This window comes from Salmo salar, chromosome 01, assembly GCF_965601325.2.
Source record: "Salmo salar chromosome 01, fSalSal1, whole genome shotgun sequence".
Classification (NCBI taxonomy): Eukaryota; Metazoa; Chordata; class Actinopteri; order Salmoniformes; family Salmonidae; genus Salmo; species Salmo salar.
This window is the reverse complement of record NC_138291.1, coordinates 97,311,443-97,332,696: the sequence shown is the minus strand read 5'-3', so window position 1 is coordinate 97,332,696 and position 21,254 is coordinate 97,311,443. Positions and strand designations below refer to the sequence as shown.

At 45.7% G+C, this 21,254-nt stretch overlaps 1 protein-coding gene across 1 annotated transcript in view; it reads right to left on the bottom strand.

The window, feature by feature from the left end:
- LOC106610766 (phosphatase and actin regulator 2) overlaps window positions 1–14,191 on the bottom strand; it is a 74,644-nt gene extending 60,453 nt beyond the window's left edge. Inside the window, exon 1 of the mRNA XM_014210310.3 lies at window positions 13,978–14,191. Within this exon, the coding sequence (XP_014065785.3) occupies window positions 13,978–14,110 (133 nt within the window). The 5' untranslated portion in view covers window positions 14,111–14,191. The remainder of the gene's footprint in view (window positions 1–13,977) is intronic.
- Between the last annotated feature and the right edge of the window lie 7,063 nt (window positions 14,192–21,254).

Sequence of the window (21,254 nt, the reverse complement as noted above, 5' to 3'; positions counted from 1 at the left end):
CAGTGTTCCTTGCTGCATGCCTCTCTGCAGTGGACCTGACCATGAAGCCAGTGGAGGCTGCTGAGGGGAGGATGGCTCATAATATTGGCTGGAATGGAGCGAATGGAATGGCATCAAACACCAGACAACCATGTTTGATGTATTTGATACCATTCCACTGATTCCGCTCCAGCCATTACAACGAGCCCGTTCTCCCCAATTAAGGTGCCACCAACCTCCTGTACATGAAGCAGCCCAGTGAGCACAGGCAGGGGACACAACAACCATTTCCTCCATTAACAAGGCTTGATTGAGCCAGTCGGGAACCATCAAATGGAGCCTCCCTGTCCACTGAGGCTTTTAGCTGCAACCTGAGGCCACAGGGAGGAAGAGAGAGAGGGGGGGGGGGGGGGGGGCTCTGCAACCATCATTAAAGCCAGACTCATTTTATTACTGCTATTCACCTAAAAAAAAATATTCTCTCTGCACCCCAGACTCCATGTGTCAATACCCATCACGACGTTCAGAGGCAGAATGGAAAGTTATGTGAGGTTGAAGTCGGTGAACAAGTGGGTTTGAGGGCTGTGTGGAAACTCTCTGAAAAACAGTTTAGTCTATTTTGAAGCGCAGTGTTGAAATTAGCCAACGTTCTCAAAGGAATGAGTCATAGTAGCTGATATTTTCTTCTCTGGCAACAGACACATCAGAGTGGGCTTTCAGAGAAAAAACACTTGAGGGTATTGAGATCTCTGGCTCAGCCAGGAGTCTATAAGAAGGCTGTAAATGGCATTGCACTATAGAACTGAGCAAGTATACAGTATGAAGCCTGGGCAGGTAATGGTACATTTCCTTGTTAGGATCATCTCTTATGGACAGATGCAAGTAACCTAATCAAGAATCTTACGCAGTTGTCCTAGATTATTGTTAGGCTATTGACAAGATAACGACTGCAAGTGCTGCCACTTATGTATTTCACTCACAACCTGTCTAGTCTCCCGGGAACCAGCACCTGATAAGGTAGCTAGTAGCTAAAGAGCTATGGGGTTGAGATGAGAAGAGGCCTCCGAGGCTTCAAAAAGCTGCCAAGTCCTTAGCCCTTTATGGTCCTAACGAGTCCTTAGCCATTTATAGCCTCTAACAAGTCCTTAGCCCTTTATGGTCCTAACGAGTCCTTAGCCATTTATAGCCTCTAACAAGTCCTTAGCCCTTTATGGTCCTAACGAGTCCTTAGCCATTTATAGCCTCTAACAAGTCCTTAGCCCTTTATGGTCCTAACGAGTCCTTAGCCATTTATAGCCTCTAACAAGTCCTTAGCCCTTTATGGTCCTAACAAGTCCTTAGCCATTTATAGCCTCTAACAAGTCCTTAGCCCTTTATGGTCCTAACGAGTCCTTAGCCATTTATAGCCTCTAACAAGTCCTTAGCCCTTTATGGTCCTAACAAGTCCTTAGCCATTTATAGCCTCTAACAAGTCCTTAGCCCTTTATGGTCCTAACAAGTCCTTAGCCATTTATAGCCTCTAACAAGTCCTTAGCCCTTTATGGTCCTAACAAGTCCTTAGCCATTTATAGCCTCTAACAAGTCCTTAGCCCTTTATTGTCCTAACGAGTCCTTAGCTATTTATAGCCTCTAACAAGTCCTTAGCCCTTTATGGTCCTAACAAGTCCTTAGCCATTTATAGCCTCTAACAAGTCCTTAGCCCTTTATGGTCCTAACAAGTCCTTAGCCATTTATAGCCTCTAACAAGTCCTTAGCCCTTTATGGTCCTAACAAGTCCTTAGCCATTTATAGCCTCTAACAAGTCCTTAGCCCTTTATGGTCCTAACAAGTCCTTAGCCATTTATAGCCTCTAACAAGTCCTTAGCCCTTTATGGTCCTAACGAGTCCTTAGCCATTTATAGCCTCCAACAAGTCCTTAGCCCTTTATGGTCCTAACAAGTCCTTAGCCCCTTATGGCCCCTAACAAGCTTGATGACTAATTTAGAGCGTCAAGTAAATTATAGCAATCCGAACAAGGTGCAAACTTGTGCCCTGCTAACTCTCCCTGATGGTTCAACAACTGAACTGCATTATTAAAGTAGCTGCATATACTCAATACTCACATAGGTCATATTTGAGAGTCAAAGTCCATGTTAAATTTCTGCCAGTGTTTCAACACATTATTACAAGTTATGTTGACAACATCCTGCATGTCCTTTTGGTCTTGCGGATATTAATGACCAACAGTGTGACATTAACTAAGCTGGGTTACTGTTTGGCAACTGGGTCAGCTCGACTGGGATGGAAATTGCATTTACATAGTTTTGAAAGTGACAGCGGAAACAACTTTGTATTTTTAGACTCTTTAAGGAATGATAAACACAGTGAGCCACTGACCTGGCACAGTCAGGTTGTTGTGTAACTTAAAGTCACACCGTACCGTATTAAAGGTTGAGTTTTACTATGTTGGAACTTATAACCCATGGTCATTGGACAAAGTATGTGGCCGCAGAATAGATGCAGACCCATGATGACGAGTCATAACTATATATCTATAAAGACATCAAAGCAAAATAAACCTTTTATAAGCAACTGAAAAACATAAGGGAAAATATCCTATCGGCTTTCAAAGATAACCAGGGCATATTGGAAATCAGTGACGAAAGACCCCTCTCACAAAGATAACCAGGGCAGCATGGAAATCAGTGATGAAAGACCCCTCTCATAAAGATAACCAGGGCAGCATGGAAATCAGTGATGAAAGACCCCTCTCACAAAGGTAACCAGGGCAGCATGGAAATCAGTGATGAAAGACCCCTCTCACAAAGATAACCAGGGCAGCATGGAAATCAGTGATGAAAGACCCCTCTCACAAAGATAACCAGGGCAGCATGGAAATCAGAGATGAAAGACCCCTCTCACAAAGATAACCAGGGCAGCATGGAAATCAGTGATGAAAGAATCTCTGATGTACTTAACCCCGACTGGTCTGTTACTTCATATGCTGTCACACTGTACTAAACCCAGACTGGTCTGTTACTTCATATGCTGTCACACTGTACTAAACCCAGACTGGTCTGTTACTTCATATGCTGTCACTCTGTACTAAACCCAGACTGGTCTGTTACTTCATATGCTGTCACTCTGTACTAAACCCAGACTGGTCTGTTACTTCATATGCTGTCACTCTGTACTAAACCCAGACTGGTCTGTTACTTCATATGCTGTCACGCTGTACTAAACCTAGACTGGTCTGTTACTTCATATGCTGTCACGCTGTACTAAACCCAGACTGGTCTGTTACTTCATATGCTGTCACGCTGTACTAAACCCAGACTGGTCTGTTACTTCATATGCTGTTACGCTGTACTAAACCCAGACTGGTCTGTTACTTCATAAGCTGTCACGCTGTACTAAACCCAGACTGGTCTGTTACTTCATATGCTGTCACACTGTACTAAACCCAAACTGGTCTGTTACTTCATATGCTGTCACTCTGTACTAAACCCAGACTGGTCTGTTACTTCATATGCTGTCACTCTGTACTAAACCCAGACTGCTACCCTGGTTACAAAGATAACCAGGGCAGCATGGAAATCAGTGATGAAAGACCCCTCTTACAAAGCGACCCTTTGTGGTTTTGATGCTGAGTCTTTTGGCATCGCCATCTCACAGGGCCACGATTTTGCATTCAAGGGAGCACTTTAGGCATTGGAAAGATGATCACTTTAGGCTTTGGAAAGATGATCACTTTAGGCTTTGGAAAGATGATGAAGGAAGATGTTGGAGGTGTTTTCCCTGCCTCCCCCACAGGTCAGTGGGGGTAAACCCAGGAATACATGTCTTCTCATGTCGCTGCCTGAGGTACAGGCTCAAAAATACTTATTTACTGTAACGTTATGCAGGGAGAATGAATACTTCATAATGGCAGGCCCTTCAAAACAGAGGAGATATTGAAGTTTGAACTTCAATGTCTTTATTCCAGAAGCTTCCCTCTATGTGTTGATCATCACAACTCAAGATGAGGATATGACTCCAAAATATTGACAATGAAACAGGAATGGAATGGACCTGGAACGAATATCAGCCAGGTCCTCAAATCGATGAGCGGATATGATCGCCATTTGAGGGAAGATCATTTCAGGGGAAGGGAATTATGTGATGTTGTTCAGCGGCATTGAAATAGTCCCAGCCAGCTAGAGACAAATTAATATTGCACTTCAGCGGAATGTCATGTGTCAGTGTGCAGCGGGTAGGACGGAGTCAGGCGCAGGACACAGAACTGAGTAAAAACGTACTTTACTCGCAAATAATCACAAACTAATTCCATACAGGGAATAATAATCCAGCTCTACACAAAAGAGCGACCACATAACAAAGAACAAACACGCACAAAACCATGTGGGAACCAGAGGGTTAAATAGGGAATAAATTATAACATAATGGAAACCAGGTGTGTACAATCAAGACAAAACATATAGAAAAAGAAACGTAGATCGGTGGCGGCTAGAAAGCCGGTGACGTCGACCGCCGAACGCCGCCCGAACAAGGAGAGGCACCAACTTCGGCGGAAGTCGTGACACGGAATCACTCTGAACTGATCTTAGTTAGAGGCAGCCATCTGCACCCACACAGCAGCCTGCATACAGATACTGTATCACATTCTAATTATATTTTTATGGCCAACTGCTTAGATTACCCCTCTTTCACATTCAGGTCCTTCCCAGTCTAGAGATTGATTAGTGTCAGAGGAAGATCACTTCCCTTGGCTCAACTCTACCAACACTGCAGTGACTACAGGTCCTTGGGAAGGGTTGTACTTTCCCAGAAAATGGGGTTAACTTCACTAATCCAGTTGTAACCATAGTAATTAACACACAAACACAGCATGTTTTGATGTTCATTGATACTACCTTACCAGACCAGTTAGCCTTGTTGAGAAACCAACAAGACTGCAACAGTACAAACTCTCTCAGAATGTAGTCTGAGAATCTTTTACATGATATGCAGTACCACTCAAAAGTTTGGACGCACCTACTCATTTAAGGGTTTTTCTTTATTTTTACTATTTTCTACATTGTAGAATAATAGTGAAGACATCAAAATTATGAAATAGCACAAATGGAATCATGAGAACGCCAAGTGTGTGCAAAGTTGTCATCAAGGCAAAGGGTGGCTATTTGAAGAATCTCAAATATAAAATATATTTTGATTTGTTTAACACTTTTTTGGTTACTATATGATTCCATATGTGTTATTTCATAGTTTTGATGTCTTCACTATTATTCTGCAATGTAGAAAATAGTAAAAATAAAGAAAAACCCTGGAATGAGTAGGTGTTTTAAAACTTTTGACTGGTACTGTACATTGTTATTGACCTGGCTATGATTGAATGCAATGCTGGATATGTTGGAAACACAATTATGACCAGCTGCATTGTGTTAAATACAGGCAGTAGCAAAGGGCACAGAAAGTGTGATACTTAGTAATTTGGTGTGTCAAATTCAAACTGAATGTCTATTTTGGGACTATTGTCCAGAAAGGGTACGATGTGCACAGCGTGCTACACTGCCTAGCTCCCGTACAGTGTAATTACATGACTAATTGAGTGTAGGGAGGAACAGTATTCAACCCCTCACTGATTCTGAAGGGGAAAAAACCTATAATGATCACAACAAATCATTACTTCACAGAGCTTCTCTAAGAGTCTGAAACCCCTTCATTATTATTTGAGAGAGCAAAACAACTCTGAGTTGGAAAGGTCAGAGGTACTCAAATGAGAGACAAAGATTACGCTTTCAAGACATGTTCTTATTAAGCAAAACAATATATAAATGGTATATTAACTAGATCATTTCCATGTAGGCCTTTATTGTGGTGATGTGTGGCCCTGTACTGTTATATTTATTAGAAGACCACATACTGTATTTATCTTTATTAACTGGGTGGTTCCAGCCCTGAATGCTTATTGGCTAAAAGCTGTGGTACATGAGACTGTATACCACGGATATGACAAATCATTTATTTTTACTGTTCTAATGACATTGGTAACCAGTTTATAATAGCAATACGACACCTCAGGAGTTTGTGGTGTATGGCCAACAGACCATGGCTAAAGGCTGTATCCAGGCACTCTTAAGAACAGCTTATATTCATGGTGTATTGGCCATATACCACACCACACCCCCTTGTGCCTTATTGCTTTAATATACATTACCGTTCAAAAGGTTGGGGTCACATAGAAATATCCTTGTTTTTTAAAGAAAGGCACATTTTTTGTCCATAAAAATAACATCAAATTGATATAGTTTAGACATTGTTGTAAATGACTGTTGTAGCTGGAAACTGCAGATTTGTAATGGAATATCTACATTGGCGTACAGAGGCCCATTATCAGCAACCATCACTCCTGTGTTCAAATGGCACGTTGTGTTAGCTAATCCAAGTTTATCATTTTAAAAGGCTAATTGATCGTTAGAAAACCCTTTTGAAATTATGTTAGCACAGCTGAAAACTGTTGTGCCGATTTAAAGAAGCAATAAAACTGACCTTCTTTAGACTAGTTGAGTATCTGGAGCATCAGCATTTGTGGGCTCGATTACAGGCTCAAAATGGCCAGAAATGTAGAACTTTCTTCTGAAACTCGTCAGTCTATTCTTGTTCTGAGAAATGAAGGCTATGCCATGCAAGAAATTGCCAAGAAACTGAAGATCTGGTACAAGGCTATGTACTATTCCCTTCACAGAACAGCACAAACGGTCTCTAACCAGAATAGAAAGAGGAGAAGGAGGCCCCAGTGCACAACTGAGCAAGAGGACAAGTACATTAGAGTGTCTAGTTTGAGAAACAGATGCCTCACAAGTCCTCAACTGGCAGCTTCATTAAATAGTACCCGCAAAACACCAGTCTTAACGTCAACAGTGAAGAGGCTGCTCCGGGATGCTGGCCTTCTAGGCAGAGTTGCAAAGAATAAGCCATATCTCAAACTGGTCAATAAAAATAAATGATTAAGATGGGCAAAAGAACACAGACACTGGACAGAGGAACTCTGCCTAGAAGGCCAGCATCCCAGAGTCGCCTTGTCACGGCCGGGGCACTGTCGCCGGAAGCTCTGGACGGGGAACTGTCACCGGAAGCACTGGACGGGGAACTGTCGTTGGAAGCTCTGGACGGGGAACTGTCGTTGGAAGCTCTGGACGGGGAACTGTCGTTGGAAGCTCTGGACGGGGAACTGTCGTCGGAAGCTCTGGACGGGGAACTGTCGTCGGAAGCTCTAGACGGGGAACTGTCGTTGGAAGCTCTGGACGGGGAACTGTCGTCGGAAGCTCTGGACGGGGAACTGTCGTCGGAAGCTCTGGACGGGGAACTGCGCACTGAAGGCCTGATGCGTGGGGCTGGCTTTGGAGACGCCAGACTAGGGACACGCACCACAGGGCTAGTGCGAGGAGCGGGAACAGGACGCACTGGACTGGGCTGATGCACTGGAGGCCTGGGTGCGTGGTGCTGGCTTTGGAGGCGCCAGACTGGAAACACGCACCTCAAGGCTAGTGCGAGGAGCGGGAACTGGATACACTAGGTCATGAATAGGCACCGGCGGTCTGGAGCGCACCGCCTGCACAACCCGTCCTGGCTGGATGGTAACAGTAGCCCTGCACGAGCGGAGTGCTGGCACAGGGCGAACTGGGCTGTGCAGAGGCCTGATGGCTGCCGTGCGTAGAGCAGGCCTAGGGTAGCCTGGGCCTAGGAGGCGCACTGGTGGCCAGATGTGCTGTGCAGGCATACTCCTACCCGGCTGGATGCCCACTCTAGCACGGCACTTGCGAGGAGCTGGGATCGCTCGCACCGGACTGTGCGTGCGCATGGGCGAGATCGTACGCACTTCCGCATACACCGGTGCTCTCATGATCCGTTGCTCCCCATAATAAGCATGGGAAGTTGGCTCAGGTCTATTGCCTGACCTAGCCAATCTTCCCGTGTGCCCCCAAAAAATTTTTTGGGGGGGGAGTGCCTCTCACACTTGCTCCTCGGTGTGTATAACGCCTCGTAATGGCGCCTTTCCGCCTTGGCTGCCTCCAGCTCCTCCTTAGGGCGCTGGTACTCCCCAGCCTGATACCATGGTCCTGCCCCGTCCAGGATCTCCTCCCATGTCCATGAATCCTTATATTCCTCCTGCTGCTCCTTCCTCCGCTGCTTGGTCCGTTTGTGGTGGGTGGTTCTGTCACGATTGTCGTAAGGAGTGACCAAAACGCAGCGGGAAAATGTATACTCAACTTCTTTTTTTATTTGAAGAAGGAAAAACTAAATAAACACGTATACAAAAACAAATGACTCCAAACAGTCCCGTCAGGTGCAACAAACACTAAACCAGGAAATAACTACCCACAAACCCCCATAGAACAAACACCCCTATAAATAGGACCTTCAATCAGAGGCAACGAGAAGCAGCTGTCTCCAATTGAAGGTCAACCCAATAAACGCCACATAGAAATAGACCAACTAGAAATAAACTAACATAGAACATAACCCAAACAACCCCGAAACACCCTAAACAAACACCCCTCTGCGATGCCCTGACCAAACTACAATAACAAACAGCCCCTTTACTGGTCAGGACGTGACACGCCTCTTCACTGTTGACATTGAGCCTGTTGTTTTGCGGGTACTATCTAATGAAACTGCCAGTTGAGGACTTGTGAGGCATCTGTTTCTCAAACTAGACACTCTAATGTATTTGTCCTCTTGCTCAGTTGTGCACTGGGGCCACCTACTCCTCTTTCTATTCTGGTTAGAGACAGTTTGTGCTGTTCTGTGAAGGGAATAGTACATAGCCTTGTACCAGATCTTCAGTTTCTTGGCAATTTCTTGCATGGCATACCCTTCATTTCTCAGAACAAGAATAGACTGACGAGTTTCAGAAGAAAGGTCTTCATTTCTGGCCATTTTGAGCCTGTAATCGAACCCACAAATGCTGATGCTCTAGATACTCAACTAGTCTAAAGAAGGCCAGTTTTATTGCTTCTTTAAATCAGCACAACAGTTTTCAGCTGTGCTAACATAATTTCAAAAGGGTTTTCTAATGATCAATTAGCCTTTTAAAATGATAAACTTGGATTAGCTAACACAACGTGCCATTGGAACACAGGAGTGATGGTTGCTGATAATGGGCCTCTGTACGCCTATGTAGATATTTCATTAAAAACAGCCGTTTCCAGCTACAATAGTCATTTACAACATTAACAATGTCTACACTGTATTTCTGATCAATTTGATGTAATTTTAATGGACCAAAAAATGTATTTTCTTTAAAAAATAAGGAAATGTCTATGTGACCCCAAACTTTTGAACGGTAGTGTATATATACCCTTTTCAAAACAAGTTGGCCTGAGTTTCAACTGAGGTACAACAGACACAGGAAATGAGCTCCAACAAAAGGAGCTTTACCCCCCTCTTGTGGCTATTTGAGAAACTACCAGACAATAGCCAGCATTTCCTGCCATTACTCTACATGTGTTATCACACTTCCTACTGCAATAAAGTGTTAAGAATGAATGATGGCAATACATAACCCAACTTTTGTCTGCAAGATATTTCTGGTTTAGGTAATGTGATCTAGATCATTTAGTTTCAAGGTATGTTATTAACAAGGCAAGGCAATATCACACAGACACCAATCGGCAGACTTTGGCTAGATACAGACTATGATAATATACAGATGTAGAATCTTAATTTAAACACCCTGTTGCAGGAGGAGTTTTCTGCAATGCAGGACCCTGTTGCAGGACATTTAAAACATGTGTATTTGAGGTTCAAAAAGACTTCTGAAGTTTGTAATTTCCATTTAGACATTTCTGACTTGATTTTCCCTTACGAAAAATGTATCAACCCCTACAAATGTATAATCCACATAATCATTCACATTTCCTGTTGCTGCAGGATTCTTTTCCTGCTGTAGCAAACTGGCTCAAATTAAGATCCTACAGCTGTACTGTTGCATGCATGAATTCAAGATCCACTTAACTAGACTGCTCTGAAAGGGCAGATGGACAGAAGTGGAAAACAAAGTTGACTGATGACAGGAAGTGGACTGTCTGTAGACATAATTTACTGATGTGACATTTGATAGAGGAGGCATGGTAAACTGGGGACTAATGTCAGTAAATTGTTTGCAAAAGCCTTGACATTGTACGTACTGTATGAGAACCTTATGACCACATCAATGGGAAATGTGAACATTTAACCCACACAGCTGGGACAATTAAGAAATAATACAGATATGGTGTTCATAATGCACTTCTGAACGATATGGAATATCTCACAAACAAAGACCTTCTTCTATAGGAAATAATCTATGTGGAATAAAGAGCATGGCCTTTACTGTGACGATTAACAGCCCATTCTCACCAGAGCCTATTAAACCTCAGAGGAACACAGCTCCATAGGACATCAAGACTAGAGGCATTACAGATCTTTGAAGGTCTGTGCACTTTGCAGAAATGACAACAGGAAACCACTGCAGCACTGGGCACCTTAGTTCTACGTAAGGGCCATTCTAGAGAAGGGGCCTCAGCAACTTCTCTCTTGGAAACGTGATCTCATTATGCTATCTTTGTCATTGTCAGTTCATGATATCAAGTACATCCATTCATTGAAAAACATGAGGGCAGTGGTGGAAAAAGTACCCAACTGTCATACTTGAGTAAAAGTAAAGATACCTTAATAGAAAATGACTCAAGTAAAAGTAAAAGTCACCCAGTAAAATTCTACTTGAGTAAAAGTATAAAAGTATTTGGTTTAAAATATTCATAAGTATCAAAAGAAAAAGTATAAATAATTCCAAATTCCTTATATTAAGCAAACCAGATGGCACCATTTTCTTTTTTTAATTTATGGAAAGCCAGGGACACACTCCAACACTCAGACATAATTGACAACCAAAGCATGTGTGTTTAGTGAGTCCGCCAGATCAGAGGCAGTAGGGATGACCAGTGATGTTCGGTTGATAAGTGCATGAATTTCATTATTTTCCAGTCCTGCTAAGCATTAATAATGTAACGAGTACTTTTGGGTGTCAAGGAAAACATGTGGAGTAAAAAGTACAATATTTTCTTTAGGAATGTAGTGAAGTAAAAGTAGTCGAAAATATAAATGGTAAAGTATGGTTAAGATACCCCAAAAAATGACTTAAGTACTATTTTTGTTCACTTTACACCACTGCATAAGGGAAATCATGATTCATGATTGATTGATAATCAGCAACAACACATTATACATTGTTGGACTTTTTATGTCGAGGCCTGTCTATATTAGATAGAAAACATAAATGTAGGTGTTTTAAAGTTGAAGTTTGTGACTGGAATTACAAATGGGGAGCATCAGATGCCTTGCATGTTTAAAACAAATATATATATACACTGCTCAAAAAAATAAAGGGAACACTTAAACAACACATCCTAGATCTGAATGAAAGAAATAATCTTATTAAATACTTTTTTCTTTACATAGTTGAATGTGCTGACAACAAAATCACATAAAAATAATCAATGGAAATCCAATTTATCAACCCATGGAGGTCTGGATTTGGAGTCACTCTCAAAATTAAAGTGGAAAACCACACTACAGGCTGATCCAACTTTGATGTAATGTCCTTAAAACAAGTCAAAATGAGGCTCAGTAGTGTGTGTGGCCTCCACGTGCCTGTATGACCTCCCTACAACGCCTGGGCATGCTCCTGATGAGGTGGCGGATGGTCTCCTGAGGGATCTCCTCCCAGACCTGGACTAAAGCATCCGCCAACTCCTGGACAGTCTGTGGTGCAACGTGGCGTTGGTGGATGAAGCGAGACATGATGCCCCAGATGTGCTCAATTGGATTCAGGTCTGGGGAACGGGCGGGCCAGTCCATAGCATCAATGCCTTCCTCTTGCAAGAACTGCTGACACACTCCAGCCACATGAGGTCTAGCATTGTCTTGCATTAGGAGGAACCCAGGGCCAACCGCACCAGCATATGGTCTCACAAGGGGTCTGAGGATCTCATCTCGGTACCTAATGGCAGTCAGGCTACCTCTGGCGAGCACATGGAGGGCTGTGCGGCCCCCCAAAGAAATGCCACCCCACACCATGACTGACCCACCGCCAAACCGGTCATGCTGGAGGATGTTGCAGGCAGCAGAACGTTCTCCACAGCGTCTCCAGACTTTGTCACGTCTGTCACGTGCTCAGTGTGAACCTGCTTTCATCTGTGAAGAGCACAGAATTTGCCAATCTTGGTGTTCTCTGGCAAATGCCAAACGTCCTGCACGGTGTTGGGCTGTAAGCACAACCCCCACCTGTGGACGTCGGGCCCTCATACCACCCTCATGGAGTCTGTTTCTGACCGTTTGAGCAGACACATGCACATTTGTGGCCTGCTGGAGGTCATTTTGCAGGGCTCTGGCAGTGCTCCTCCTGCTCCTCCTTGCACAAATGCGGAGGTAGCGGTCCTGCTGCTGGGTTGTTGCCCTCCTACGGCCTCCTCCACGTCTCCTGATGTACTGGCCTGTCTCCTGGTAGCGCCTCCATGCTCTGGACACTACGCTGACAGACACAGCAAACCTTCTTGCCACAGCTCGCATTGATGTGCCATCCTGGATGAGCTGCACTACCTGAGCCACTTGTGTGGGTTGTAGACTCCGTCTCATGCTACCACTAGAGTGAAAGCACCGCCAGCATTCAAAAGTGACCAAAACATCAGCCAGGAAGCATAGGAACTGAGAAGTGGTCTGTGGTCTCCACCTGCAGAACCACTCCTTTATTGGGGGTGTCTTGCTTATTGCCTATAATTTCCACCTGTTGTCTATTCCATTTGCACAACAGCATGTGACATTTATTGTCAATCAGTGTTGCTTCCTAAGTGGACAGTTTGATTTCACAGAAGTGTGATTTACTTGGAGTTACATTGTGTTGTTTAAGTGTTCCCTTTATTTTCTTGAGCAGTATATATATTTACAGTTGAAGTCGGAAGTTTACATACACCTTAGCCAAATACATTTAAACTCAGTTTTTCACAATTCCTGACATTTAATCCTAGTAAAAAGTCTCCGTCTTAGGTCAGCTAGGATCAACACTTTATTTTAAGAATGTGAAATGTCAGAATAATAGTAGAGAGAATGATTTATTTCTGCTTTTATTTCATTCATCACATTCCCAGTGGGTCAGAAGTTTACATATTCTGAATCAGTATTTGGTAGCATTGCCTTTAAATTGTTTAACTTGGGTCAAACGTTTCAGGTAGCCTTCCACAAGCTTCCCACAATAAGTTTTGTGAATTTTGTCCCATTCCTCCTGACAGAGCTGGTGTAACTGAGTCAGGTTTGTAGGCCTCCTTGCTCGCACATGCTTTTTTCAGTTCTGCCCACACATTTTCTATAGGATTGAGGTCAGGGCTTTGTGATGGCCACTCCAATACCTTGACTTTGTTGTCTTTAAGCCATTTTGCCACAACTTTGGAAGTATGCTTGGGGTCATTGTCCATTTGGAAGACCCATTTGCAACCAAGCTTTAACTTCCTGACTGATGTCTTAAATATATATATATTGTGGGTTTATCTGTGATCAAATGAGGATATGCAGTCATTTTGATTGTATATATATATATATATATATATATATATATATATATATATATATATATATATATAATAACCCACAATCAAATATATTTTTTATAATAAACCCACAATCAAAATGACTGCATATCCTCATTTGATCACAGAGATTGGTGTAGCATAATGCATTCAAAAACTTTAATTATGAATTCTATGCATGTCAAGCCCTGCCATTCAATTTCAACCAAATATACTTTTAACTAACTCTGCTTTCATCTGTGGTACAACCATTTTCAGTGTTGTTCATTAAGTTCTATCTTTTTCATTTTGACTGCAATAATTAACGATTATTTAAACTTCAGCAAACAAAACTAAATGTGCAAAATATGGACGAGGTCATACGTATTTGGCGCGTGTAGGCTATTGAAATACTCACCTGAACGTGCGCCTCGCAGTCTGAACAATATTCTCGACCTGAAACCAGAAGTGTCACTGTGAGAACGAACTCTGCAAATCGGAGAGAACGTCTTCAAATCGGGGAAACTGTCTTCATTGGCCATCTGATCCATTGAACACCGAGCGATATATACAGTATTGTGGAGTGTGCTGAAAATGACAGGGGAGTACTGTTGGGTGTGCTGAAAATGACAGGGGACAGCAACAGCTTTTTAGAAGATCAGTAACCCCTCCCCTCGACTTGTTGTTCCGCTCTAGAAGGTTGTTGTAAAATTCACTCAATTCACTTTCAATGTACTTGTACACAAATACAGTATTTGGGTTAATAGTGTGTCATAAAGTTGTGAATTAAGAAGATATGAGAGGGAATATGATCTGTCTAAAAAAATGACTAAATAAATAAATATATAGCAACCGCTCTCCTTCACTTGCTGTTCCGCCCTAGAAGATTGTTGTTGATACAGTGATAGTAGGCCTGTCTATTCAAAGAACAACTTTACAGAGAATATCCTGCCTGTCACCGTGTAGGCTTTAAATTCATCTTCAGAGTCATAATATCTACATTAGTGATAAAGACAAAATAACATAATCCACCCTAAACTACTAACTTAATCCACCATAACCCAACTTTATATTACAATAATTTTATCAATAAGGGATTTAGGCCTGCCATTTTAATTGTGGTATAATTTGCCACAAGTGACGTTACCAAAACAATTCATTTGGTGGCAGTATTGTTTCAGCAAAAGAGCCTGATTTTTGACAGTTATTATTATAACAATTGTGTGTGACACTTATTGGGGCCCTTCTGAGACTATTTTACAAATTCTTTAATAAGTAATGCATAACATGTAGTGGTTGACATAAGCTGACATTTGCAGTTATTATATCGATAAATAAAATGCATGATATAAACCTTTTTAGGGCCCTGACAACAAAGTGTTTTTTTGATTGTAAGAACAATAGATATTCAGAGGGTGTAGCCAAACTATCATGTTGACCTTTTCCTATAAAGGTTTGCTGCAATGAACCAAGAACGTGTGAAATTTTTCAATAACACTCCTTCCACAGATATACACAAACATGCTGTATTCTTCTTACACACGTTGTGACTCCAACCCAAGATATAGAAAACCTGGCTTTAACACAATTTTCTGGTTTCCTCTTGTCAAAACCAAACTCCTGCTTGGGTCATGTTTTGAGTAACTACTGTACATTGGGCACAAGGACAACACGGTGGTCTTCTGCTCTGACCCATTTATTTATCAGCAAGTACAACCCACATGAAAAGATACAATAGTATACTAAATAAATCAGAGGAGGCTGGTGGGAGGAGCGATAGGAGGACAGGCTCATTGTAATGGCTTTATTCCATTCCAGCCATTACAATGAGCCCATCCTCGTATAGCTCCTCCCAGCAGCCTCTGTTATAAATACCATACTATTCACTGTAGTGTTTTGCGGACTAAAGTGTACTGTAGTGTACTGTAATATTTGCACTTAACTATAGTATAAATACTGTAGTAAAAGAAAATTGTAGTATATGCTATAGTAATTGCCGTGGTGTTTTTACAGACTGTAGTATACAGTGCCTTCAGAAAATATTCAGAAACCCTTGATTTTTTCCACATTTTGTTACGTTCTAAAGTGGATTAAATGAATAAAAAATCCTCAGCAATCTACACACAATACCCCATATTCACCTGGAAAACAGGTTTTTAGACATTTTAGCAAAATAAATATATATATAAACAGAAATATCTTATTTACATATGTATTCAGACCCCTTGCAATGAGCCTCGAAATTGATTTCAGGTGCATCATGTTTCCATTGATCATTCTTGAGATGTTTCTACATGTCACGACTTCCGCTGAGGTCGGTCCCTCTCCTTGTTCGGGCGGCGCTCGGCGGTCGGCGTCACCGGTCTTCTAGCCATCGCCGATCCACTTTTCATTTTCCATTAGTTTTGTCTGTGGGTTTTTCACGCCTGGTTTCAATTCCCCCATTACATATTCACTATTGAACCCTCTGTTTCCCACATGTAATTGTGCGTGTTTGTTCTATGTTGATGGCTGTATCTCACGGCTGGTATTTTGTTGCCGGGTTTTGTAATATGCACCCGTGTAATTTTTGTGGTACCGGTATATTTCACGCACCGTTGTAATGTTTCTATACTGGTGTTTTTTCGTGTATTAAATACCTTGTCCACGATTCTCAGCTCTCCTGCGCCTAACTCCTTTTCACCAGCTACCCAAAGCCTTGACAGAAACACGCACCACCAATGCAGTCAGCAGGAGCAGGTGCCCCTGCAGTAGGGGTCGAGGAGCGAGTCCAGCAGCACGCTACTATGCTCCAGCATCTCGGCAGTGCCATGGATCGCGTGCTGCAAACCATGGAGCGCGTGCTGCAAACCATGGAGCGCAGGGAGAGAAGAGGAGTTCCTCCAGCACCACCAGTTTCACCTATAATCACCCCTCCTTCACCTGGTCCCAGTGGGATTCGGCTCGCCCTCCCGAGTGAGTATGATGGAACGGCGGCGGGATGTCAGGGGTTCTTGCTCCAGCTAGAGCTCTACCTGGCAACCGTCCACCCGGCTCCCTCCGGCCGTGAGAGCGTGGCCGCCCTTGTCTCCTGCCTCTCAGGGAAGGCCCTGGAGTGGGCCAACACCGTATGGGGGGAAGAAGAAGCGGTGTTGGACAACTTGACCACCCGCCTGAGGGTAGAGCGGCAGGTGAACGTCTCGTACACCTGAGGCAGGCGATGAGGAGTGCACAGGAGTTTGCGTTTGACTTCCGGACCCTGGCTGCCAGCGCGGGATGGAACGACAGGGCCCTGATCGATCACTACCGGTGCAGTCTGCGCGAGGACGTCCGTCAAGAGTTGGCCTGCAGGGACACCACTCTCACATTCAACCAGCTGGTGGACTTGTCCATCCGGCTGGATAACCTACTGGCCACCCGCGGACGTCCAGATTGGGGTCTGTCGATTCCATCCCCCAGCACCACCGCTCCGACGCCCATGGAGCTGGGAGGTGCTGCACTTAGGGCGACAGGAGGAGGGGCCGTTCCATGAACCATCTGTGGCCGCAGAGGGCACACTGCCGGTCGGTGCTGAGGAGGTTCCTCTGGGAGTCGAGGCAGCAGGCAGGGCACTCTCGTGTCACCCCAGGTGAGTCAGCACCAGGCTCACCCAGAGTCCCCTGTTGCTCACATGTTTTTGTTTATTAATTTTCCTGAGTTATCCCCGCATTCCCAGCATAAGGCGCTCATAGATTCAGGCGCAGCTGGGAATTTTATTGACAGATCATTTGCCCATAGTTTAGGGATCCCCCTTGTTCCTGTGGATATGCCCTTCCCTGTGCACGCCCTAGATAGTCGACCATTAGGGTCAGGGCTAATTAGGGAGGCCACCGCTCCACTGGGCATGGTTACGCAGGAGGGTCACAAGGAGAGAATCAGTCTCTTCCTTATTGATTCTCCCGCGTTTCCTGTGGTACTGGGCTACCCTGGTTGGCCTGTCATGACCCCACTATTTCGTGGCAACAGAGGGCTCTCACGAGGTGGTCACGAAAGTGCTCGGGGAGGTGTTTAGGGGTTTCCATCGGTGCTACTACGGTGGAAAGTCCAGACCAGGTCTCCACTGTGCGCATCCCCTCTGAATATGCCGATTTGGCTCTCGCCTTCTGTAAGAAGAAGGCGACTCAATTACCACCCCATTGACAGGGGGATTGTGCGATAAATCTTCTGGTAGACGCAGCACTTCCCAGGAGTCACATGTATCCCCTGTCGCAAGAGGAGATGGCGGCTATGGAAACTTATGTTTCCGAATCTCTGGGGCAGGGGTACATTCGGCCCTCCACTTTACCTGCCTCCTCGAGTTTCTTTTTTGTGAAGAAGAAGGATGGAGGTCTGTGCCTGTGTATTGTCTATCGAGGCATTAACCAAATCACTGTGAGGTACAGTTACCCGCTGCCTCTCATAGCCAGTGCGATCGAGTCAATGCACGGGGCACGCTTCTTCACAAAATTGGATCTCAGGAGCACTTACAACCGGGTGTGTATCCGGGAGGGAGACGAGCGGAAGACTGCGTTTAGTACCACATCAGGCCACTATGGGTTGATGAGTGCTCCATCAGTCTTCCAATCCATTGTAGACGAGATTTTCAGGGACCTGCACGGGCAGGGTGTAGTGGTGTATATCGATGACATTCTGATATACTCCGCTACACGCGCCGAGCATGTGTCCCTGGTGCGCAGGGTACTTGGACGACTGTTGGAGCATGACCTGTACGTCAAGGCTGAGAAATGCCTGTTCTTTCAGCAGGCCGTCTCCTTCCTAGGGTAACGCATTTCCACATCAGGGGTGGAGATGGAGAGTGACCGCATTTCAGCCGTGCGTAATTGGCCGACTCCCACCACGGTAAAGGAAGTGCAGCGGTTTCTATGGTTTGCCAATTACTACCGGAGGTTTATCCGGGACTTTGGTCAGGTAGCGGCTCCCATCACCTCACTGCTGAAGGGGGGACCGGTGCGTTTGCAGTGGTCAGCTGAGGCGGACAGGGCTTTTTGTCACATGAGGGCTCTGTTTCCCTCGGCTCCCGTGCTGGCTCATCCGGATCTCTCTTTGGCGTTCAAAGTGGAGGTAGTCGCGTCCGAGGCTGGGATAGGAGCCGTGCTCTCTCAGTGCTCGGGTACGCCACCAAAGCTCCACCCCTGTGCCTTCTTTTCAAAGAAGCTCAGCCCGGCGGAGCGAAACTATGACGTGAGGGACCAGGAGCTGTTGGCTGTTGTCAAGGCCTTGAAGGCATGGAGACATTGGCTTGAGGGGGCTAAACACCCTTTTCTCATCTGGACTGACCACCGCAATCTGGAGTACATCCAGGTGGCGAGGAGACTGAACCCTCGCCAGGCAAGGTGGGCCATGTTCTTTACCCATTTTGTCTTCACCCTGTCCTACAGACCAGGTTCCCAGAATGCTAAAGCAGATGCACTGTCCCGGATGTATGACATGGAGGACCGGGCCATGGATCACACTCCCCATACTCCCGGCCTCTTGCCTGGTGGCACCGGTAGTGTGGGAGCTGGGCACGGACATCGAGTGGGCGTTACGTGCAGAGCCCACTACCCCCAGTGTCCAGCTGGGTGTCTGTACATTCCATCTGCTGTCCGCGACCGTTTGATCTATTGGGCCCACACATCACCCTCCTCTGGTCATCCGGGTATCGGCCGGACAGTGCATTGTCTTAGTGGGAAGTACTGGTGGTCCACCTTGGCTAAGGACGTGAGGGTTTATGTTTCCTCCTGCTCAGTGTGCGCCCAGTGCAAGGCCCCTAGGCACCTGCCCAGAGGGTAGTTACAACCCTTACCCGTTCCTCAACGGCCGTGGTCGCACCTGTCGGTGGACTTCCTAACGGATCTTCCTCCCTCACAGGGGAACACCATGATCCTGGTCGTTGTGGATCGGTTTTCTAAGTCCTGCCGTCTCCTCCCTTTGCCCGGTCTCCCTACGGCCCTACAGACTGCGGAGGCCCTGTTCACACACGTCTTCCGGCACTACGGGGTGCCTGAGGACATAGTATCTGATCGAGGTCCCCAGTTCACATCAAGGGTCTGGAGGGCGTTCATGGAACATCTGGGGGTCTCGGTCAGCCTTACCTCAGGTTTTCACCCCGAGAGTAACGGGCAGGTGGAGAGCGTGAACCAGGATGTGGGTAGGTTTCTGCGGTCCTATTGCCAGTACCGGCTGGGGTAGTGGGCGGCATTCATACGCTGGGCAGAGATGGCCCAAAACTCGCTTCGCCACTCCTCCACTAACCTCTCCCCTTTCCAGTGTGTACTGGGGTACCAGCCGGTTCTGGCGCCTTGGCATCAGAGCCAGATCGAGGCTCCAGCAGTGGACGACTGGTTTAGGCGCTCAGAGGAGACATGGAATGCCGCTCACGCGCACCTTCAGAGGACTGTGAGGCGTCAGAAGGCTGGCGCAGACTGCCACCGCAGTGAGGCCTCGGTGTTTGCACCGGGGGACCGGGTCTGGCTCTCGACCTGAAATCTGCCCCTCCGCCTGCCCTGCCCGGAAGCTGGGCCCGCGGTTTGTGGGGCCATTCAAAGTCCTGAGGAGACTGAACAAGGTTTGTTACAGGTTACAGCTCCTTCCCGATTACGTATTAACCCCTCGTTCCATGTGTCTCTCCTCAGGCTGGTGGTGGCTGGTCCACTAAGGAGTCTGAGGTGCGGGAGGTTCCTCCGCCCCCTTTGGACATTGAGGGGGCCCTCGCATATGCAGTTCGAGCCATACTGGACTCGAGGCGTCGGGCGAGGTGCCTTCAGTACCTCGTGGAGTGGGAGGGGTACGGGCCGGAGGAGAGATGCTGGGTGCCGGTGGAGGACGTATTGGACCCGTCGATGCTGCAGGAGTTCCAACGTCTCCATCCGGGTCGCCCTGCACCTCGTCCTCCGGGTCGTCCCCGAGGCCGGTGTCGGCGCTCTCCTGGAGCCGCGCGTCAAGGGGGGGTACTGTCACGACTTCCGCCGAGGTCGGTCCCTCTCCTTGTTCGGGCGGCGGTCGACGTCACTGGTCTTCTAGCCATCGCCGATCCACTTTTAATTTTCCATTTGTTTTGTCGGTGGGTTTTCACACCTGGTTTCAATTCCCCCATTCCAATTCCCCCATTCCCCCAATTGTGCGTTTCTTCTATGTTGATGGCTGTATCTGACGGCTGGTATTTTATTGCCGGGTTTTGTAATATGCACCCGTGGAATTTTCTTGGTACCGGTATATTTCACGCACCGTTGTATTGTTTCTATACTGGTGTTTTTTCCTGTATTAAATACCTTGTCCAGGCATCTCAGCTCTCCTGCGCCTGACTCCTTTTACCAGCTACCCAAAGCCTTGACACTACAACTTGATTGGAGTCCACCTGTGGTAAATTCAATTTTTTGAACATGATTTGGAAAGGCACACACCTGTCTATATAAGATCCCACAGTTGACAGTGCATGTCAGAGCAAAAACCAAGCCATGAGGTTGAAGCAATTGTCCATAGAGGTCAGAGACAGGACTGTGTCGAGGCTCAGATCTGGGGAAGGGTACCAAAAAATGTCTCCAGCATTGAAGGTCCCCAAGAACACAGTGGCCTCCATCATTCTTAAATGGAAGAAGTTTTGGAACCACCAAGACTCTTCCTAGAGCTGGCCGCCTGGCCAAACTGAGTAAGGGCCTTGGTCAGGGAGGGGACCAAGAACCCGATGGTCACTCTGAC